The sequence below is a fragment of the Carassius auratus genome, chromosome 34, assembly GCF_003368295.1.
Source record: "Carassius auratus strain Wakin chromosome 34, ASM336829v1, whole genome shotgun sequence".
NCBI lineage: Eukaryota > Metazoa > Chordata > Actinopteri > Cypriniformes > Cyprinidae > Carassius > Carassius auratus.
In genome coordinates, this window is record NC_039276.1 from 4745853 (window position 1) to 4770585 (window position 24733).

The 24733-nt window shown below is 44.7% G+C and overlaps 1 protein-coding gene across 11 annotated transcripts in view; it reads right to left on the reverse strand.

The window, feature by feature from the left end:
- LOC113052992 (R3H domain-containing protein 1-like) overlaps positions 1-19915 on the reverse strand; it is a 35441-nt gene extending 15526 nt beyond the window's left edge. For 5 of the 11 annotated variants that reach the window (XM_026217570.1, XM_026217565.1, XM_026217567.1 and 2 more), the window contains exons 1-14: positions 13678-14110; positions 7715-7857; positions 6396-6552; positions 4424-4459; positions 4013-4105; positions 3430-3556; positions 3053-3131; positions 2822-2881; positions 2110-2250; positions 1802-1910; positions 1621-1713; positions 1514-1542; positions 817-870; positions 507-733 (exon numbers count right to left, since the gene is read on the reverse strand). In XM_026217570.1, the coding sequence (XP_026073355.1) occupies positions 507-733; positions 817-870; positions 1514-1542; positions 1621-1713; positions 1802-1910; positions 2110-2250; positions 2822-2881; positions 3053-3131; positions 3430-3556; positions 4013-4105; positions 4424-4459; positions 6396-6512 (1165 nt within the window). In that variant the 5' untranslated portion in view covers positions 6513-6552; positions 7715-7857; positions 13678-14110. Of the gene's footprint in view, positions 1-506; positions 734-816; positions 871-1513; positions 1543-1620; positions 1714-1801; positions 1911-2109; positions 2251-2821; positions 2882-3052; positions 3132-3429; positions 3557-4012; positions 4106-4423; positions 4460-6395; positions 6553-7714; positions 7858-13677; positions 14112-19768 lie in introns of those variants that run through there. The other 6 variants (XM_026217571.1, XM_026217564.1, XM_026217562.1 and 3 more) reach the window with 5 other exon arrangements.
- Positions 19916-24733: the final 4818 nt, after the last annotated feature.

Genomic DNA, 24733 nt, shown 5'->3' on the forward strand with positions numbered 1-24733 from the left:
TGACATGGTAATAAAATTTTTATAAGTCTCTCGCTTCATTTCGCAATTTATGTGTTTCTCTCAAATATGGAATGTTTCTTCTCTCTTTGAAATGAAAAACACTAAATGAGTTTACGTGAAAATTTATGTGATCATATCAAAGAAGTCTCTTCTGCTCACACGAGCTGAATTTGATCAAAAATACAGTAAAAAGATACAAAATTGTATCTGTTAAAGTGTAATTTTTGAATTCAAGTATTTTTTTGTTACTGATCCTAAAATGGTCAAAAAAAATAATTAATGATTTTTCAGAATATTATAGTTGTTACTGTATTTTGATGTTTTTAATGCACCCCAGCTGAATAAAATCTAAACTTTGAGGGGTAGTGTATAAACGATCTCCAATGAATTCAGAGGACTGAACAAATAGCGTTCACAAAAGAGTGTGGATTCAGAGCGTGCAGTGAGACACAGATGGTCAGAACGGAAGAGCAGAGGAAGAGCCAGCATCATCAGATGATCCTCACCGGTGTTGGAGAGGCGTCCCGTGCTCTTGCTGCTGCTGGAGCTGTCTCCACGGCTCAGGACCGGGACGCCGCTGAAGCTGCTGAAGCTGCTGGCTTTGGTCACGCTGGGCTTCAGGCTGAGGTTAGAGCTGTCTGAATCAGTGCTGCTCCACGGCCGCGGCTCTGAACACTGACCATCGTTCTCCGAGCTGCTCTGGAGGCTGTTCCCTGACCGACTGTCCTTCAGCCTGCACGAGGAACATCCGACAGCTTTAGAGGAACAGATTCATTCACCTGCAACTCATCAGACACCAGGGACGCTCACAATCACCTGAAGATCTGCCGTCTCTGCTGGATGCTGTTACACACCTCGTCCTCCTGAATCCTGGAACACATGTCATTTATTACATTTATGTATCTGGCAGATGCTTTCATCCACTTTATCAAATTCAAGGTGCAAATTTAATTAGTTCATGAGTTCCCTAGGAATCAAACCCATGACCTGTTGGAGCTACAGGAATTGTTGTTGGTCACCTTTTTACTCCCATAATATTCCCTGTAAACTTAAACTTGACTGGATTTCCTCTGTGTTTTATTTTTTGTGCATTTGGCAGAAGCTTCTATCCAAAGCAACTTTCATTGCATTCAAGTTGGACATATTATCAGTTCATGCATTCACTGGGAATTGAACCCACAACCTTGGTGTTACTAACATGAGGATCTGCACCAGTTCAGTTCATGAAAACAACCCTCACTAAATATTTATGCATTTAGCAGAAACTTTTATACAAAGCGACTTTTTCAGTTCATGCATTCCCTGAGATTCGAACCTATGACCTTGGCGTTGCTGACACCATGCTTTGCTGTTTGAACTGAACTGATTGGAGCTGAATAGTAACATTATTGTCTTTTTAGAGCTAGAATCTGATTCTGTTATTTTCCTGTTTATATCTGTGAAGCTGCTTTGAAACGATCAGCATTGTATAAAGTGCAATAAAAAAATATATGACTTGACTTCTCACACTCACCTTTTATCCAGCGGGAAGGTGTCTAAACCCTGTAAAGAGACGCAGTGTTATTAATGTTCATGTCAGAAGCCTCAAGCACATGATCATGTCTCTGTGCCGTATCTCACATCAGAGAAGATCCTCTCTCTGGCTCTCTGATACTCCTCCTCTCGCTCCTCGATGGACTTGCTCCTCCTGTCCTCCTTCAGCTTCATGCGCATCTGAAACAGCAGGATCACATCACATCATTGGTTCCTCTGTGAGCTAATGGCTGGTTTGATCTCGCTTCATTAGCAGATCTCCTCCTACCACACTGTCGTCTCTGTCTGTGCTGGAGTTGTCCCTTTTTAAGATGAAGCGCTTCTGGAGTTCATCCATCTTGACGTCTTTGATGTGTTCTGAAAACTTCTGATCTGGTCTGCACAGGAACGGAGAGAGAAATGAAAGTGAGAGACGCTGCAGGAGAAGTTCAGAGCCATCACACAAACACCATCCCTTGAGCCGACCCAGATCCCTCATAATTACACTTCTCCTGCAGAACTCATTTCAGACGGATCAGATGCCAAACGTTTAGTTCCCTGTGGTCTCACGCTAACGCTAATACAGAGGACACTCACATCCGTGTACTGCTGGTTCTGTTGATGATCACACATTTGCCGGTCTGGTCCACGTTGTGTTCTAAGCCGAAGTAAGCAGCGACTCGGTGCAGGAGCATCCGGTGATAGGAGGTCATGGGCGGAAACTTCCTCCTCTGACTCCTGAACAAACCAAAAACACATCAGTGGCACACCGTTTAAATGTGTTAATAATCATTAAACTCTTAGATTTATGCATTCAGTTGATTAGACATGCCTTTGAGGATTGAAATTTAAACAAACCATTAAAACTGAATACAGAAATATCAACATGGGGGGGGGGGGGTGAAGTTTGGAAAAATAAAATGGAATTCAGGAAAAAAAATCTTTAATATGGCCTTAATATGTCATTTTTGTTTATCTTTTAATAAATTGTATTAGTTTCATTATTTAAATTACTTAGACATATCTTTTAAAAGCGATGACAGTTAAAATTTTAACCAATCATTAAAACCAAATCTGGAAATATTAACATCGAATTTGGGGGAGGGGGGGGTATTTTGTTTTTGTTAAACCTTTAATAAATTGCTAAGTTTAATTATTTCAATTACTTTCATGTATTTTTGATTGCTAGAATAAAATTTTAGTTAAATTAAATTGTAATCCAGAAAAAATAAAACAGACAAAAATAAAATTTGGAAAAAAGTAAAATGTATTTGATGAGGATGAGACAGAGCTGCGCTGAAGGACGTACTCATTATTACTGATGAAGTCGAGGATGTCCTGCTCCAGCTGCAGCAGCATCACTCTGTCCCTGAAGATGAACGTTAGCAGTTAGCATCGCTTCACAGAATCATAATAATTCTAAACAGTAATCATTACAGACTAACAGTACTACTGTAATCAGGAATGTCCACACGGGATACATGTCCACCTCTGGAGGTCAAGTGAGATGAGGGTTTGGATGTGGTCAAGCATGTGTTACCTGGGAATGTTCTTCAGCGTGTTCACCAGGAACCCGTGCAGGTCGATCCCCGTGGAGTCCTTGTATTCCTGACTGGAATCTGCACAGACAGGACGACACACGTGTGCTTTCTTCCCTCTCGAGCATTCACATACAACTCGGCTCAGCTCAACCAGAACTAACTCAAACCAAACCCAACCCAACTCAAACCAGCTCAACCCAACTAAACCCAACCAAACCCAACCCAAGCCAACCCAATTCAACTTGTCTCAACCCAATTAAAACCAACTCAACTCATCCCAACCAAACCTAACTCAACTCCACTTAAACCAGTCCACACCTAAACTCAACTTAAACCAATTTACCTAAACTCAACCCAGCCCAGCAGATCTTCTCACCTCTGGACAGCATCTTGCGTGGTGTTTTCTCCATCTTGTTGGCACTTCTGTCTGCATCATCCTCGTCTGCAGCAAGAGGCAATTCTTCTTTGTCAAACGTCTGCGAGACTTTAATATGATCTCCATCCTGTGGTTACAAACAAACACAACACTAATGGAGCTTGACAGCAACAGCACACTTCAACTATAGTATTTTTTAAAGTTAGAAACAGAGAAAAATTACGCTTTCATTTTAAATATGGATCACGATTTGCTTGAATGAACCTTCAATCTTCCTGAGACAAAATAATCTGTCTTTATTCTGTGATTAACTGTGACTGTGTCCAAAAACTCTTCCACACTCGAAGCTAAAACACTGTGTAATATGGCATAAACAACAAAACTCAGAAGACAACTTCTGTGTACTTTCACATCACTGGATTCATCATGCCGTTCAACTGACCTTAAATAACTATATAATATTACGATCTTACTGTGAGGTGAAATAAATATTAGTCAGAGCAGTAGACTGAGACGACATCATCTGCTGACTGTACTCATGATATTCCTCTGAACACGTCACGGAGATCTAGAGCACGTTTACCTGCTGATCCTGAGGCAGTTGTGTGGTAATCGTGGAAGGACAGGGATCTTCACAAATGGCCAGGCTCCGAACTAACTTTACCTTTGTGTTCGACTGGAGAAGAGCATGAGGGAAGTTACACAGAGTCTCTGACTGTCACAAGCACAGGTTTATGAGCGCATGGCAAACACAGGGATGAAAGAACAAAAACCCCATGCAGACGTAACAAACACGGGTCCTGGATCACAAAACGGACAGATCGAACAGATGCCGGCAGATCGAACAAGTGTGTGTTATCCTAAACTAAAAAAAGAGCAGCATGCAGAACTGAAGTACATCATGATGACGCAGAAGTGCTGATAACACGAGCCTCCCGCTGCAAAGAACTCTGGGAGGAGACGGAGCAAACACTGAACAGCTCATGCCATGTACCTTGGGTCTTTTAGCACCTGGTCCAGGTGTCTGCCGCTGCACGGAGAGCAATGAGACAAAAGAAAGCATGTCAGTCTCACAGAAGACCATGTTTCTGAAGCACAAACTGCAGAGAGCTCAGCTCTACATGAGAGAGAAGACCAGGATACTGTACATCTGAACAGATCATTAAACCTCACGAGTGAACCGGCTGATCCTCTCCTCCACGGACTGGGTTTACATGAAGAGAAAACCGAGTTTTGCTGCTAAATTCAAGGGAAGGAATATAAAAAAAATTCATTTGACACTAACCCAGCCCTGTGATTTATGAAAACCTTTCAGTCAAGTATCCTTGACACCGATTAGATTAATAAAGCAGGAGTGTCAATCAGAGCATTATTAGATTTACATCTTCCTTCATTAGACGAGAGAACAGAGCGTCACGATCTTCAGATGTTTCTGCAGCATACACAAGATGTTTCTGCTCATATAATAGAAGTATGATCCCTGAGGATGAAAACCCAGCACAGAATCACTCGGAATGATCCTGAAAATCTATTACAAATCATACTTCAAAAACTGAGAAAGCTATTTATAACTAAATGATTCTTAAATTGAAAAAAAAAAACTACTTAAAATACACACACACACACACACACACACACACACACACACACACACACACACACAGGATTCAGTGCATCATTTGTTGGCGTGTCTTCGGTCTCAGTCTCAACAGGCAGAAGTGACCGACTGATAATAAGCACAGGGGATCTTTCACTGAATAACGGCGGATGGTTATTCAGCTTTAATTGTCTATTGAACATCCTGTATTCCCCGAGAGGCTGAATCTGGCACAAGGCCACGATGCTGGAGGAGTGTGTAACACACAGACAGATGGCTGTGAAGCTCCTCGCCACACACACACACACACACACACACACACACACACCCGCGACGGAGGAAACATCTCCGTATCAGACAGAAGCAGAGGAACGGGTCAAATCGAGACGCAGCAGTGTAACCTCCAGCATCTGAGCGTCACGTCCGTGTCCACCACACCACACAACACACACACACACACACACACACGATTGATTGGCTGTGTTAAAGCAGAACGATCACGGAGGATTTGCTCTGCTGACCCTTGCTCTCTGGACACACAAAGGCTCAATCGCTTCTGAAGGACCGAAAGAAGTACAGCGATCAATCCCTGCACTGCAGCGCTCCGAGTGGCCTGTAGGGGGTTCACGATCAATTAAACACAGATCAATAATCACACAGCTCAACTGCTGCTGTTAGATATTTTCATAAATATTTATGTGTGTTTATTTATTAAAGATGGCCACCGAACAGCAGTATGTGCTCCATGGGAAATAATATTATTAGTAGAGCGGTCACACTATTAATATTTTAATCAAATTAAATACATTGGCTGAGAAATTGCCCTTCAAAAGATCCTTTAAAGTCATTACTGTGTTATATTTTTTTTTGTGATTAACTAAAGTCATTACTGTGTTATATGAGAATTTATGTTTTTTGTTTCTTAAATTTGATTTTTTTTAATGCAATAAATATGCAACTAAAAGCGCCAGTAGGTGGCAGCGAGTCACTGTCTTAAAGAGCCAGTCGTTGAATCATTCATTCAACCAATTAGTTCAAACTGATGATTCATTCAGAAACAAAGCTGTAATGGATCTTCATGAATGAGTCACTGATTCACTCAATTAGTTCAAAACTGGGGATTCATTCAGTAACCAATGACTCAAAACCATTTTTGTATGTGAAAATGATCAAAATTGACGATATCGTGTGACACAACATGAGCTTCTGGTTTATTGAACTGTTGTATAGCAGAATCTCATTTGCAGTCGTGCAGATCTCGGGGAAAAACAGCTCTCTTGCTGGTGTGATGTCACTAAACTATTTTTTGACAGCTTTGAGCTGTTGTTCTGTAGGCTTCGATCTGAAATGGAGAAAGAAGGATCATTACCTGCGCCTCAGTCCGGTCAGCGCTGCAGTTCTCCTCGTGCGGCTGGCTCTGTGACGTGTGGAGCTGGCCTTCATCTGCGCTCGAGCCGTTCATAGTCTCAGAATCAGACATCCTCATCAGACACAGCTACCTGGAGCGTCGACCCGGAGCCTGGAAGCTGCGACACATCACCATTATTAGTGACTGAGACATCAAAACATTCAGCCACTAATAGTGACAATAAACACCTGATTCAGCTGCATCATTGAACATGTAAATCTCTCTCACACTTCAAACACACAGCTATTAGAGCTGCTGCACATCCTCCTCTGTCAAAACGCTCGAAAATAGCAGAAACTTATATAAAACTGCATGACGTCTTGCGTGACGCGGTCGAGTTCTCTCGGGATACGCTATACATGACACCGCTGCCCAAAACAATTAACCTCCAACAATTATGAGTCAAGAGTCTCACGCAAGAATCTGAAGAGGAGCCGAATGAGCTAATGAGAATTACACCGATCTCAGACTTTCATTAACACGTCAGAGCAGAGAGAGATTCGCACCTTCCTCTCGTCACCAGCCTCTCACTGCAGACACATCTCTGACATCTGTTAGCCAGGACACTTCTTAAATATTATTTAGTTGTATGTTCTGAGGATTTGCGTTGAAGCAACACTGTGCACCTGTGCAATAATAATATTTATTTTCATTCGAGACAAGACACAAGTGAAAAATAAATGAATAATTACTAAATTTCTCAGAACATTCCCAGTTGATTACATAAAAAAAAATTGCAATGTTTTTTCAAATAGTTTTTTTTTTTTTTTTGAAAGGTTACATCTAAACATAAATCAGAAAATCAGAAAATACTGGTCAACAGACTGAAAAATATATATTTCAGGCTGTTTTTAGGAGTAACGTTGTATAAATCCGTGTGAATGAAATATGAACAAATCTTAAAAATGTAAAGAGGAATAAAAACTGTGAGAAAAAACTCTAAAGATATAGATTGGAATATAAATCTGAAGATGCAAAGAAATACAGAGCAATAAGATAATACTTAAAAGTATTTTAGATGTTTTTTCTACATATACATATACATATACATATATATATGAAAAAATAAAAATAAAAAATAAAACACGCTGGTGTCTCGCCTCCGTCCAGTATTTTTAGTGATTTTCTCATGAAAGTAAAATTCTAAACACACATGAATGTTTCTTTACTCCGCCTGATAAGCAACAGCTCAAATATTAGCATCTAAATTAGTGTCATTTTGTGCAGGATGAGGATCAGCACTGTTTTCATGAAGAGGTGTTCATCAGTTCATCAGTTACCCGGTGTTCTGCTGAAGACCGAACCCTGGTCGCTTCAGTGGCTCTGTGCAGCGTGTGGTCGCATGAGCCCATGTCCCCTTCAGTGGCCCTGGAGCCCGATCAATGCAGCGCGGGCCGCCGACACACTCATGTCCCTCAGGAGCCTGTGGACACAGACACACACACACGTCACACACTCCTCAGGAGCCTGCGGACACAGAGACACACGTCACACACTCGTGTCCCTCAGGAGCCTGCGGACACAGAGACACACGTGGACACAGGGACACACACGTCACACAATCGTGTCCCTCAGGAGCCTGCGGACACAGAGACACACGTGGACACAGGGACACACACGTCACACAATCGTGTCCCTCAGGAGCCTGCGGACACAGGGACACACACACGTCACACACTCGTCTCCCTCAGGAGCCTGCGGACACAGAGACACACACGTCACACACTCGTGTCCCTCAGGAGCCTGCGGACACAGAGACACACGTGGACACAGGGACACACACGTCACACAATCGTGTCCCTCAGGAGCCTGCGGACACAGAGACACACGTCACACACTCGTGTCCCTCAGGAGCCTGTGGACACAGAGACACGCGTCACACACTCGTGTCCCTCAGGAGCCTGTGGACACAGAGACACGCGTCACACACTCGTGTCCCTCAGGAGCCTGCGGACACAGAGACACACGTCACACACTCGTGTCCCTCAGGAGCCTGCGGACACAGAGACACACGTGGACACAGGGACACACACGTCACACAATCGTGTCCCTCAGGAGCCTGCGGACACAGAGACACACGTCACACACTCGTGTCCCTCAGGAGCCTGTGGACACAGAGACACGCGTCACACACTCGTGTCCCTCAGGAGCCTGCGGACACAGAGACACACGTGGACACAGGGACACACACGTCACACAATCGTGTCCCTCAGGAGCCTGCGGACACAGAGACACGCGTCACACACTCGTGTCCCTCAGGAGCCTGTGGACACAGAGACACACACGTCACACACTCGTGTCCCTCAGGAGCCTGTGGACACAGAGACACGCGTCACACACTCGTGTCCCTCAGGAGCCTGTGGACACAGAGACACACACGTCACACACTCGTGTCCCTCAGGAGCCTGTGGACACAGAGACACGCGTCACACACGCGTGTCCCTCAGGAGCCTGCGGACACAGAGACACACGTCACACACTCGTGTCCCTCAGGAGCCTGCGGACACAGAGACACACGTGGACACAGGGACACACACGTCACACACTCGTCTCCCTCAGGAGCCTGCGGACACAGAGACACACGTCACACACTCGTGTCCCTCAGGAGCCTGCGGACACAGAGACACACACGTCACACACTCGTGTCCCTCAGGAGCCTGTGGACACAGACACACACGTCACACACTCGTGTCCCTCAGGAGCCTGCGGACACAGAGACACACGTCACACACTCGTGTCCCTCAGGAGCCTGCGGACACACAGACACACGTCACACACTCATGTCCCTCAGTAACCTGCGGACACAGAGACACACACGTCACACACTCGTGTCCCTCAGTAACCTGCGGACACAGAGACACACACGTCACACACTCGTGTCCCTCAGGAGCCTGTGGACACAGACACACACGTCACACACTCGTGTCCCTCAGGAGCCTGCGGACACAGAGACACACGTCACACACTCGTGTCCCTCAGGAGCCTGCGGACACACAGACACACGTCACACACTCATGTCCCTCAGTAACCTGCGGACACAGAGACACACACGTCACACACTCGTGTCCCTCAGTAACCTGCGGACACAGAGACACACACGTCACACACTCGTCTCCCTCAGGAGCCTGCGGACACACAGACACATGTCACACACTCATCTCCCTCAGGAGCCTGCGGACACACAGACACACGTCACACACTCGTGTCCCTCAGGAGCCTGCGGACACACAGACACATGTCACACACTCGTGTCCCTCAGGAGCCTGCGGACACCGAGACACACACTCGTCTCCCTCAGGAGCCTGCGGACACACAGACACACGTCACACACTCGTGTCCCTCAGGAGCCTGCGGACACACAGACACATGTCACACACTCGTGTCCCTCAGGAGCCTGCGGACACCAAGACACACACTCGTCTCCCTCAGGAGCCTGCGGACACAGGGACACACACGTCACACACTCGTCTCCCTCAGGAGCCTGCGGACACAGAGACACACGTCCACACTCGTGTCCCTCAGGAGCCTGCGGACACAGGGACACACACGTCACACACTCTTGTCCCTCAGGAGCCTGCGGACACAGAGACACACACGTCACACACTCGTGTCCCTCAGGAGCCTGTGGACACAGGGACACACACGTCACACACTCGTCTCCCTCAGGAGCCTGCGGACACCGAGACACACACTCGTCTCCCTCAGGAGCCTGCGGACACAGAGACACACGTCCACACTCGTGTCCCTCAGGAGCCTGCGGACACACAGACACATGTCACACACTCGTGTCCCTCAGGAGCCTGCGGACACCAAGACACACACTCGTCTCCCTCAGGAGCCTGCGGACACAGGGACACACACGTCACACACTCGTCTCCCTCAGGAGCCTGCGGACACAGAGACACACGTCCACACTCGTGTCCCTCAGGAGCCTGCGGACACAGGGACACACACGTCACACACTCTTGTCCCTCAGGAGCCTGCGGACACAGAGACACACACGTCACACACTCGTGTCCCTCAGGAGCCTGTGGACACAGGGACACACACGTCACACACTCGTCTCCCTCAGGAGCCTGCGGACACACAGACACATGTCACACACTCGTGTCCCTCAGGAGCCTGCGGACACCGAGACACACACTCGTCTCCCTCAGGAGCCTGCGGACACAGAGACACACGTCCACACTCGTGTCCCTCAGGAGCCTGCGGACACAGGGACACACACGTCACACACTCGTGTCCCCCAGGAGCCTGCGGACACAGGGACAAACACACATCACACAATCGTGTCCCCCAGGAGCCTGCGGACACAGAGACACACACGTCACACACTCTTGTCCCTCAGGAGCCTGCGGACACAGAGACACACACGTCACACACTCGTGTCCCTCAGGAGCCTGCGGACACAGGGACACACACGTCACACACTCGTGTCCCCCAGGAGCCTGCGGACACAGGGACACACACACGTCACACACTCGTGTCCCCCAGGAGCCTGCGGACACAGAGACACACACGTCACACACTCTTGTCCCTCAGGAGCCTGCGGACACAGGGACAGACACGACACACACTCGTGTCCCTCAGGAGCCTGCGGACACAGGGACACACACGTCACACACTCGTGTCCCCCAGGAGCCTGCGGACACAGGGACACACACACGTCACACACTCGTGTCCCCCAGGAGCCTGCGGACACAGAGACACACACGTCACACACTCATGTCCCTCAGGAGCCTGCGGACACAGAGACACACACGTCACACACTCATGTCCCTCAGGAGCCTGCGGACACAGAGACACACGTCACACACTCTTGTCCCTCAGGAGCCTGCGGACACAGAGACACACACGTCACACACTCATGTCCCTCAGGAGCCTGCGGACACAGAGACACACACGTCACACACTCGTGTCCCTCAGGAGCCTGCGGACACAGAGACACACGTCACACACTCATGTCCCTCAGGAGCCTGCGGACACAGGGACACACACGTCACACACTCTTGTCCCTCAGGAGCCTGCGGACACAGGGACACACACGTCACACACTCGTGTCCCCCAGGAGCCTGCGGACACAGGGACACACACACGTCACACACTCGTGTCCCCCAGGAGCCTGCGGACACAGAGACACACACGTCACACACTCTTGTCCCTCAGGAGCCTGCGGACACAGAGACACACACGTCACACACTCATGTCCCTCAGGAGCCTGCGGACACAGAGACACACGTCACACACTCATGTCCCTCAGGAGCCTGCGGACACAGAGACACACACGTCACACACTCGTGTCCCTCAGGAGCCTGCGGACACACAGACACATGTCACACACTCGTGTCCCTCAGGAGCCTGCGGACACAGAGACACACACTCGTCTCCCTCAGGAGCCTGCGGACACACAGACACACGTCACACACTCGTGTCCCTTAGGAGCCTGCGGACACACAGACACACGTCACACACTCGTGTCCCTCAGGAGCCTGCGGACACAGGGACACACACACGTCACACACTCGTGTCCCTCAGGAGCCTGCGGACACAGAGACACACACACATCACACACTCGTGTCCCTCAAGGTCACGGTCATCAGGGGCTTGTTACGGAGAACGAGAGCTGAAATTATAGATCAGCTTTGAGACAAAAGAGTTTTATTCTTGACCTGTTGAGAAGCCACGCGGCGTGTGATGAAAGTTTGTGTGAACGGAGCGCAGCGAAGCACATTCATCAGAGAACGCTCGCTGCATTATTAAGAGACTGATGGCCGCGGCTGATTGATATTCATGAGATCTGTAGCCCCGGGGTGTGTGTGTGGTCATCGGTCTCACACACACACACACACACGCTGCACAAGGTAGCTGTTGAATCTTGGCGTGTGGGATTGATGCTGCGCTCACAAACATCCTCCGAATCAATCCTGCAAACCCTTTTCTCTCTCCAGCAGCATTCAGAGAGAAACAGCTTGCTCTGATGTGAGCCGGACGTCCAGTCCTGCAGAGATGGAGTCTCGACGGGGGACAGAGAGGATCTGGAGACACCATACGCTCACAGAGACAGCCCCTTCAGACCAGCACAGATAATACAACACACATCAGAACTGTTCATCTGATGTCAATATCATCTCTTAGAGCGGAGTCAATTTGATTTGTCTCATACACAATCTGTGTTCTATAAAGGACCACAGAAATCAATCCTGCCAGCATCTGAAAACCTCAGTGTGTGTTTGTTTTCCTGTAAAGCGTCTGTTTGGTGTTTGAGATCCACATTCAGCGCTAATAGACCGAAGCGAGACCAAAGCGCGGTCTGAATGAGACGTCGAGAGCTTCATGGTCGAGCGCGCAGGGAACTGCTGACTGCAGGACTGAGAGAATGAAAACACAGTTTGATGGCACTATCAGTCTGAACTTACAGCCCTCACATCTGAATGAGACGGAGGTATTGATCGAGTCAGACTCAGCGCAGACAAATAAGACGTTTGTGAATCAGGACAAGAAGCTGCCAACTTTGTTTAAACAGCAGCACTGCAATCATTTATGCATTTATCTAAAGAGGAACAATCACATTTGATATCAGAAGAGTAATCGGTGTTCTTTGATTGCATGTAACATCAGCATTTATTCCTTCATAACCGTCTAGATTAACACAAGCCTCATCTGTGCCACAACAGAGTCATTATTTCTGTCAATTATGCTCAGATGATTGACAGATGCCTAAAATAAAATACAGTACAAAAATGTTTTTATTATTATATACATAAATTTAGCAGCGAGTCTTGTTTTTAAATTTTATTCTTATTTTATTGTGTCAAAAACAGACATTTAACTGAAAGTAACAATCGTGCAAAACGAAAACATTTCTGAATCTGATTTCTCCAGCGATTACACGGACACTTCATAAGACACTCGAGTGATCAGACGCCACGCAAAACACGCCGAACAGACCTCCACACACACACACACACACACACACACACACACACACACACACACACACACTCACACTCGACACACTTCAGTGAAACACAACAACACAGCAATCATCAGCAGATCGAGTGCATCTCAAACAGTACTCGTCTCCTAAAGTACATGATGAATCACAGCAGAAGTGACCCACGATGACCCACACACACACACACACACACACACTCATCTCTCCGTTCACCCAGAACACACTGCGTCCAGCGAGGCTCGAGTGTCAGAGCGCTGCCGGTGCTCGGTGTTACCTGTCCACACTCACCTGACGCATGACAGCGGTCATTATTTCCATCGGTCAGAGGGTTAGTTCCCATAGTACCAGAGGCTCTCTCTCCCTAAAGCACCCCTCCACTCCTCTCTTCTCCTCTCTTCTCTTCTCCTCTCTTCTCTTCTCCTCTCTTCTCTTCTGTGTCTCGGTCTGCAGCGAGCGCTCCTCGTCTGCTCCTAAACACCGGAGCCCATGTCTGAGCCTCAGAGACCGCAGCGAATCAGCATCTGGCTGGCGTGATGTCAGCGGCGCTCAGCCAATCAGAACACAGCTCTCTCTTCATCAGCCACACAGCCCAGCCGAGGACTGGAGGAGATGTGTGTGTTACCTTCACCCCAAACACACACCGCAGCGCAGAGACGGCACACACCAGAGACACTGTAGAGCGCTTTTCACTCAATTCTTCTAATAGCTACGACGTTTAAGACTCGCTTCCATTTCCATGAAATTCAATCATTTCCAAACGGACAGTCCTTGACAAATAAACATGAAACTAAACGGGGCACATGGAGGTGAATATGGAGCTGTTTTAAAACACTCCTAACACAATGTTGATTCAATTCAGTTCAATAATATTAATGTTCATTAATTATGAAACAAACTCAATTTCAAGCTGAAGACATTATTCAGCTCAGTTCAGTGCAGATTTGATCATCCTCCGAAATGCAGTTAAATTGAGATTACTGAATATTGATTGTCGAACAAACAGAATAAACCAGTGACAGCAGACGGTTCTGTATAACAGAAGCACATTTATACTGCAGAATAAAACTGATTATAGCCTTAATAACTGGTAGTGAGGTGATTTAAATAATTGATGCACATGCGATGTAAAAAACAGTCCCTGAAACAGTCCATCATCATCTGAATAACTGTAATTTACATATGAATAAAGAAAGATTCTCATTTAGTTGTGTTCTCCTCTTTACACCTCCACCGCTCTGGAATAACTGCACCGCAGGAAATCCACACCCCATGAACCATTTATTTTAACCGTGTGTGTGTGTGTGTGTGTGTGAACTATTGCTCAGAGAGATGATGAAGGTTTGGTCCCCGACAGACGGACACCACACTAATATCTGTTAATCTCTGAAGCTCCGTCCGAACACCATCACATCAGTAATGCAGGGACTGAGACGAGTAATAACACAGGAGCACATAATATCCTAATAATGAGAAGATGATGAGAAACATCACGAGAGCGGCTTTATTGAGGAGCGTGAGCAAACAGCCAAGAGTCTCATATTAAAACGGCCTGTATAAAGGAAATAAAGGAGACTTGGACTTGAAAATAGATTCTGGATCTGACAGGTGGAGGAACATCTTTGCTAATATAACGCCAAATGAGTCAAAGTCTGGCTGAAGTCCATGAATCATGGGAAAACTGAAGCACTCATCTCTCAAAGGAACCCAGACTTCACTATCTAATGATATTGTGCTCTCACACACTGTCTTCAACACTAAAGGATGAAGAGATGATGGTGATTGGCTGAAACTCAAGATTCAGGCCACACAAAAGTTTCCTGGAGAATAAATCAACTCCTCGTCCTCCTCAGTCACTGTCAATTTCCAACCCGTAATCCTTCCCAGATCTCCCTCATCCTCATCCCTCGCTCGTGAGGACGGCGGGAGCAGCTGGCCAAGATTATCACTCCACATTTCCTCTCATAAACCCTCCATCACCTGCCGCCGAGGGCCAGGACTTACAGGTTCTCAATATTAATCAAGCGCTAGCCCCTCGGGACACACACACACACACACACACACACACACATTACTCCAGCTCCTGGATCTCCAGAAGACGAGAGGATCCCGGAGAATCAAGACGCTGCTTGACAGACGCTGTGTTAAAGAGCTGGCAGACAAAACTAAAATCTGAATTTCTAATATTCGTCAAATTGAAAATGAAAATCCAAAAACCCAGCACCCTCAGCGGCGCACGAGAGATAACGGTCTACACGTCACAGCACTGCAGTGTTTCCACAGCGTCTCCAGCTGAAGATATTAGATGTGCTCTGTGGTTCACACAATATCAATGCAGAGATGACGGGGTTAACGTCAAAACCAATCTAAAATTAATGCAAGTTCAACTTTTATAAAACACATCTCAAGACTTTACAGCAGGTTTCCCATCCCACTGCATCTCATGTGTTTAAATGAAGAAAATACTCTTTCAGTCCTTAGTATTAAACTATACACACATTCAAACATGATGCGGTTTTGTTTCTAATAGTTTAACTTTATTAATTATATATAGTTTATAAACTTTTTTTTTCAAAGATAGGGGTGATATTTTATTGCTTTGAATAAACATGCATAAGTAATATTTCTCAGGAGAGCGGCCAAAAGCTTGAAATTAAATTACACCTTTTAAATAGTAATAAAATGTGAATATTGATCATATAGCGTTCTTCAGTTATTTTGACAGACGTACTGCGTCCAGAAAAGCTTCGCGCTCCACACAACAGAGAGAAACCAAAGCATCGGCCGGTCGCAGCGAGGAGAAATCATCTGTCACATAATTACAGCTCGTCCTATGATTGCACAGCACAGTTCTCTTTCTCTTTAGCTGCTTTCAGAGAGAAAACACCTGCACAAAGCTGGAGAAACAACAGCTCACATCATAAAGAACACATAATAGCACATAATAGCAGCGCTTACTAATTAAGCCTCGCAATGCACTTTTTCTTCCTGGAAAAAGCAAAATGGGATGGTGCTAAGTGACAAATGCGTTATGTACATTTTTCCCTGAGGACGATGTGATTCCTGCACGGAGAGTAATGAGGTCCCTGGAGGCGAGCGGAGAGGAGCGGAGGACACGCTTCAGTCCTCATTACAGATCTGCACTGGTTTAGGATGTGTTCCTCTCCACCCTGACACACTGCTGGTGCAGGACAGCTGGGACCAGAAACGGCTGCCGAACACACACTTAACACACGCTTACTGACACACGGATCCTGTGCTCGGGTCACACGCCAATCACACACCCGGAGAGGTTCAAGCGCCGCTCGATGCGGGAGAACTCTGCTTCGCTTGATCTGATCCACTCATCGTGTCGCTCTCAGGACGAACTGAACCAATGTCTCGGGACTCAAGCTATGCCTCTCCTGCACCAGCTGAGAGCGGACTGGATTTACATGAATCTTCTGTCATCATATAATCCCTCAAACCCTACCTTTCTGTCCCTACACTGGATCCACCATCCACAAAGGCCATAAAGGCATCCTAAACCAATCCATATGAATCAAGAGGTTTAATCCAAGTCATGTGACTTCAGGTGATGAACAGATCGTCAGACACGAAATATAACTTAGTTTAGCACTGTTTGACAGCTTTTTTGGGGCATCTATTATACCAGTGACACGCAGAAAGATCTAACCTCAAATAAAATCAGTTTAGCTTCGTGAAAACACAGAATATCAGAGACATCACAACCAGACAGCTCATAGTTAGAGAGAACTTTTGGCTGTTGGAGGAACCAGTGACGCTTGTGTTATGGAGTGACGACAGCAGACCGAACAGTGTTCAGTGTGACAGTCATGTTGAAGACTAACAGATGAGCGTCACAGCTGCGATGTGTCAAACTAACATCAGACTGCAGACGCTCCGGAGAACACTCTGTTACACAGAAGAAGAAGACCGCACGACCTCTGACCCCACAGCACCATATCATTAATGTTCTGGTACAAATGAAAGAAGTTGAACAATAATGTGGTTATGCACACTTCTGTTCTCAGAAATGAAAAGCACTTCATCTCACTGGATCACTTCCTCTTTTATTAAAGTGGAGCTTGATGGACGTAAAGCAGATGATATGGGCCTGGTCTGAATCTGTATTAGAGCGGTCAGTCTCTTCTTCACTTGTCTGGGACTCATCACACACTGCTGCACACGACCACATCCAGCGCAGGAGAAAAATCTAATGCCAAATTAAAATGGCATGTTTGCGAGCAAATATCACAGACGATAATGCTTCATAAATCAAGAGGAGGAGAAATTATGATCACAATTAAAATATGATTTATCATGAACTGAAATGATCTGAATGATGACACTTCTGCTGTACTTTGTTATTCAGTTTCTATAAACTATAATCTACAATCTAGAGCCATTCCATCCATTAACTTCATGAATCTGAAAACAGCAGCTTTCTCTGCAGAATATCACAGACTCCCAACTTTGTTGGAGAACTGAGCCGGACACAACTTTGTTCTTTATAAAGCGCAGAGAAACTGTAATGTTGTGGAAACTTAATTGACTGTGTGACCCGCTGCATTGATGGATGGCTCCAGACACCTCCAGCACTCAGAAGACAAGAAAGAGTGATGGGTGAAGCGCTAATGGTGTTAAACCTGCACTCCAGGTGATGGATACGGCCTCCCGCCGCGCCAGAGGAACAGCTCTACAGAGATACGCTTCATACAGAGAATGTCTCTAATGGATGATGGAGGAAAAGCACAGATCTGGTTCCTTTAACACCGAGATCACAGGGAAAGGCCAGGAGAGAGCGGCTAAGAGGTGTTCAGAGCGAGCGCAACGTCGGGGCGATGTGTGCAGAGATCACCTAACGATGGATCGAACCGTGACGCCTCGATTACGCTGCGAGGTGTCGTTCACGGCCCTCGGCTCGATTCGGGTCACACCATTAATGTCTCAGACGGCTCTGAACACACACACCGATGAAAGACGGCGCTCTCGATCAGAGCGGACGAGATCAAAGCCACCGTACACTTCCATCGACTGAAGAACACGCTAAACGCTCTTTAACATCTCCAGATCCTGTCCGATATACATCACAGACCGAGATCAAACCAGCGCTTCCTGAAAAACCTTTAAACTACAACTAATGATTATTCTGATAATAGAGTAATCTGTCCATGGTGACTTTGCCTAATCGGATTACAAAACTATTTTAAGTAGGCCTATTTTATTTTTAAAAATTCAATTAAATCTAGTACATCCTCCACGTTGTTGTCTTCCAAACATCGTGCAAACACAAAAATGAGTCTATGTAGACTTTATGCTATGTGTTGCATATATAGACCATTACAACAGTCTCTTTACATTGACTGCTCTCATCAGAATAAAGGAGTCAGGTTTACACCCAATAAAACACAGATTTAACCAAGCAGAGTCAGATTTATGGTTTGGTAACCGTACAGATGTCCAGCTTCAGCTCGACTCAGATCTCTCCTGACTGTGATCAAGTAAAGGTCAGAATAAGGTCAGTAATATCTCCAGATGAACTCTTCCTGGACTGAAGCAGCTCAGCTTTACTTGATTCTCCATCAATCATGTTTTAGAGTCTCAAATCTGATCCTCAGGATCTTTTGAGGAGCGTTTGTTTCCAGAAGCTTTACTTTCACTGTTCCTCAGCGGAGGAATGATCTTCACAAGCCTCCAGAACATCTCACATCTTCTGAGGAGCCTTGATTTCTTCAGCTCTCAGTCACTGTGTTACATCTCATCTCATTACTGGAGATATAGAGTGATATTTAGATCAGTTTATATCAGTATCTGCTCTACTGTTAGAAACATCTCCCTGATTTACATCACAAGCAAAGAGGCTGAAACTTTACAAACTTGCCCCTGTGACAGCTCTCCATGACCATATAAACACACACTGTCAGCTGTCAGCGGTTTATAAACACACCTCATGTACACTTCTGAGTGTAGATGAGCAGTTAGCATGCTAGTTCTGCTGCTAACACCCGTCAGTAATCACACACATCTCTCACAGCGGCTGTGCTACACTTCTACCACTCCGACATGTAATCTCAAAGACAAGTCTATTCATCCAGATCAATAAATAACAACATCGCTGGTTTTCTGTGGCATGTCGATCGTTTAGGCCTCATCTGAGGAGCTCAGACGCCGGATTCAATGACAGAGTCACGGAGCATTTATTCAGAGCTGTAAACACTAACTAATCTTACTCTATTCTGCTCTAGTACAGTCCGATTATGCCTAACCAGCAGTCTGAGGACTAACCAGCTAATCCTGCTCCGCGTTAGCAGACGCGCTAACATACCGCTCGTGTCATAATCAAGTACAGCAAAATCAACAAGTTCAGACATATTCTTACCGGTTGCGTTACAGTGTGTCGTTCGTTGACGGTAACGCGTATATTCTGGAGTGTTTGTTGTCGTTTAATGAGGAGACATTTGGGTTCGCGCTGAAAGAGAGACCACTGAAGAGAACGGCGTGGACCGCTTTGATGGACAGCTCCGTTAGGCCAATCACAGCAGGCTATTTGCGATCGCGAGCCAATCGCTTCACAGCGTCGACCCGAGAGGCGGGTTCTAAAGACTAGAGCTCTATAAATACAGCAGGAGCTGCGACAGAGACGCACTGAGTCTGATGTGTTCATGTTCATGAGATGTGTTCGATCTATGCGATTATACATCACGGACAGTTCAGAACGTGTTTTACGAGTTTTTGTTTTGATGGGTTAACAACAAAAACTTGATAAAGGTGCCAAGAGTGTACATAAAAATATATAAATAGTAGATATTAACTATGAGCGTACTGTACATATAAAAAAAGAAAGAAAGAGAGAAAGAAAATAAAGAAATGCCTTGCTATTTCACAGTATATTAAATATACTAAACAAAAGCACCGTTTTGACAGCTTTTCTGTTTGTACTCTCCTTAATAGTGTTTCTATAATTATCTAATTCCTTAAGTACCACAGGGAAAAGAGGTTTCTGATTGCTGGAGTGAAAGTATAATACAAAGAGGTGGATTTTGTCTGATATCTGTGACAGTTCAGTTCAGGGGCGGGGTTAGATGTGATCCCTCGCACTGATTCCTGCGAATTGGCCACCTCCTAATAAAATACAGTATGTGCGATTTTTCACAATCGTATGAATTTGTACGAACTGGCACACCTTGTCAAATATGTATGAATTTAAATATTGAAAACGAGGCATTGTCAAATTAAATATGCATTCATTTACATAGTCCAGAATAGAAATCTGTTTGATTTTGTTGAAATATGTTCAGATTTTTTTTAACACATTTCACCACTGAAATATGAACTGTGAAGTTTGGTGTTTGAAAGAGAGAGAGAGAAAAAACTCTTTATGGGTTGAATTCAAATCTACAGATGCAAATAGATAAAGTGCAAATAAAATAAACACCTACTGTATATGTGTGTTATGTAACGAAACATATTGAACATGTTATGAGAACCCAAATCTCAAAATTGTCCTGTGCATGAAAAAAAAAAAAAGGCTATAATGTAACCTTCATAATTCAGATTTATATTTATGCATTTTATCCAAATGGATTTTAAAACACATAAAAGTTAACAATCTAAATTGATCCTTCGTTTACGGTTACAGAAAATAATGTCATGATTTCTTAAATACTAATTATGATATAGTGGGCTCTGGATAGCGCAGCTTCATTCAGAATAAAATGATTATTATTAACAGGATGCTTTGTCTTTGACAGGATACCAGTGCATTGATCCAGTAAATATGTTTATATCATTTATATCATCAAATATATCATATGTTTAAATATGATCAATCTGCATCTGAATTGAAAGCTTTTAAAACATTTAATTATCATCCTAATCATTAATAAGGCACATCAGCTAATTAGTGAACAGGGCCAGTGTTTTCTCTCACTGTTGTTGATTGTTTTGTCCTCCATCCTTTGCTCCATTGACAGTGTATCTTCAGATCAGAACTGCAGCGTTGAACAGTGGAGATGCTTTCAGAGTCTTCGGCTCGGCCCTGACCGCTCAGATGACCCCGTGACCTCTGCAGGCACAGAAGGAGCGCTGTGGTCCAGAACTGACTGATCCCTTGGAGAAGTCTCTCGCTGACGTTCATGTGTGTGTGAAGAGACGCTGGTAGTTTTATATAACGCTGTGTGGGCGGCCGCTGACGAGTCCATCCAGTGCATGTGTGGGCAGCGCTCTTAACAAATGATACTGGCTCACTCTCAGGTTATGGGGGAGTACAGGAATCAAATTATGTAAATACCCTCCGAAGTAGTGACACACACACACACACACACACGATGGATACGGATGTGTGTGCTCGAACGGAGCTCGAAATATCTATTGATTTGTGTATTTGCTGATTATTTGTGTGTGGGTCTGCTCTTAATTTGGAACGGCAAATTCATCAAATGTATCTGAATGTGAAACTGAGATCAGATGTGTTTCTTCCCCTTGAACGCTCAGTTCAGACAGCACTTCTGATTCACAGAGTTCAGTTTCTGTGCATTGGTTTCCATGCAATTCGGCACAAATGAAAACACTAGATACATGTTTAAACAGAAGACCTTGCCAGAGACTACAAATATACAATATGAGAGGGATGTAATGATTTCATCTATTTTTAGTGTTAGGTTTCAATTTGACCCACATATTTTATTTTCTAAAATCTGCTGCACAGACACAAAATAAAAGAAATATGATGACCCCAAAAACTAATTGTGACAGATTTGTGTGACTGTGGTGAAGAAACTGTGAATGTTCTTTGGAAGATTTAGAGTAAACTTTGAGCCTTAAATTATAAGGTATTGTGTATTTCATATTTTAGTGTTTGACAAGCTAAAGATCTTTTTTGTCTTTTATTAAAATCTGATATTTAAGTATTTTTTAAAGAGTTGACTTTTGGAAATTGCACAGAAACCTGTAGGGGTCCAACACAAATGTTTTTGTACAGTTAAAGTTAAAACTTTGCATGCACGCTCATGACCCAAAATGAGAAATATTCACCAAATTTCAAGAAGAAGTAAACCGTTCAACCAGTATTTGGAGCAGTTTGAAAATCGAGTGTTTGTCTGCATTTAATCCACTGTGGCTGTGTTTCAACATGAATTTAAGATGAGAAAATGTATTCAGAGGTGCTGAGATCACCTACTCGTGGTGTTTCTTTAGTCGAACAGTCTGTGAATGTAAAAGCTGTGAATGATTCAGTGTGAGGATGTTTTCCTCGTGTCACGGCCACCGCCTCAGCTCCAGAATGATAATTCAGGCATTGTCTTGCTCTCAGCCGCTGAAGAAAGCAGAACAATACAGCCTTCAGCAGGACGTGACAGCGCTGGGCTTATCTGGCGGACACACACCGGTCAGCCAGGCTTTACCAGCCGGTCCAGACGGACACGGGAGCACCGTTACTCCCTGATCCTCCGAAGACAGAGACAGCTCCCACGCCGAGATGATCCCACCACTTTCTCTTCTGATATATGATCAGCTCTGAGGCTCGACTGTGTGTGTGGAGATGCAGACGGACAGCTTATTTATCTGTAAATTGATCGGCAGGACTTTGAGGGACGCTTATGTCCTGCTGAAATTGTGAGGTCAGCTTGAGCTCACTCACATTCAGCACAGCTTCAGAGCTTCATAATGGAGCAATCTAGGTCCCATCGCTTTGCCCCAGATGGCTTTACCCTGTATTATTCTGGTTTATTGCTCCCCTGCAGCCTTATTTTACTGGGCAGTTGACCTGAGCCATTCATATTCATTTGGCCGTGCCTCGGGGGTTTGTCTTCACACTGACCCGAGCGCTCATGTCAGATTTCTGAGCCGTTTCATTCAGGACTGAGCGGTGGAAATGAGAGGATTCCTGCTCCTCTTTACACAGGTGATCACTGCAGGATATATCTGCTCACACACACTCCATAGATCTGGACGAGCGCTGGAGATGTGCAGAAAACACTCACATCTACAGACAAGTAAAGGTTCTTCACCGTCCTTGAAAGACTTTAACATCCACAGAACCTTTCCACTGCATTAAAGGTTCTTTAACATGGAAAAAGATCCTTTAGGTGTTCTTCACACTAATTAAAAGTGGTTTCTATTAAGAACTGTTCACTGAAAGGTTCTTTGGGAACCAAGTCTGTTCAAAATATAATAAAATCTTTGGAACCCTTTTTTTTGGCACTTTAGAAACTATTCTAAAGCCGTACAAGGAGGCAACAGTTTTTATATAAGACAATTGTCAGATAATACACCATTATTAAAAAGAGAAGTATTCATAATTACACTAACAGAAGTAATGACACGTCATTAAAAATGAATTAAAAACTAGAAGAAGAAAAAAAATGAATTAAAATTATTAAAAATAGGCTCAAAATGTATTTAGCTCCAATTATTATTTTTTCTTTAAAAGAAAAAAAAAAAAGATTTCTTGGGAGAAAAGAAAAGTTGTGTGAGAGAACGCACAAGCACTGAAATCTACATACTCACTGATTTAATCAGTCGTCAAGCACTGAAGCTCAGGTTTAACACAGCAAGTCATGATCAATCAGATGTTTTTCTGTAAATTGATACAATGTTTTTGAACTGGTTCATTTAAATGGACAATAGAAACGAACGGTTCACCCCGATGGGGACACACACTTATTCCTGCTTCACTGCAAGCTTGTGTGTGACATAATGAGACATAAAACCAGCCGTGTGATGTGACTAGAGAAACCACTGGAAACAATACTGTTCACAAACAGCTGCTGGAATAGAGTTAAATCAGCAGTATTTCTGTGTTTAGTGAGTTACTCTCCAACACATTACTGTATTACTATCTGCCTTCAAGCTTCTTTAGAGACCACCAGAGAGAGACTGACCCCATCCACAACTATTGACTCGTCTGGGTCTGATTCAGGAGAAACATATGAGGAAGTCGAGACAATACATGAACTGAATCAGAGAAACCAAGAAGAGCCTCATCTATACTCTCACAACAGCCTCATCATATCTTTACATATAAAATATTATATAAATATATGTCTTTATATGTTTTAGATGTGTTCTAGATTAGATTAGTGGTTAAGATACTTCACTGAGGAAGAGCAAGAACTGAGCGACAGCTAACGAGGAACATTCCCAGAACGATCTTTCAGAAACATTCATAGAACATTTATTCAGAGTTATCTGATCTTTCATAACATTCTCAAAACATTAACACAATATAAGTTATACATCCTTCATGGAACGCTCAATTTCAGAAACGTTTGACTGGGAAGCTCATCTAACTTTTTTATTAATGTTATTACTTGTTTCAGAAAGATCCAGAGAACATTTCTATATA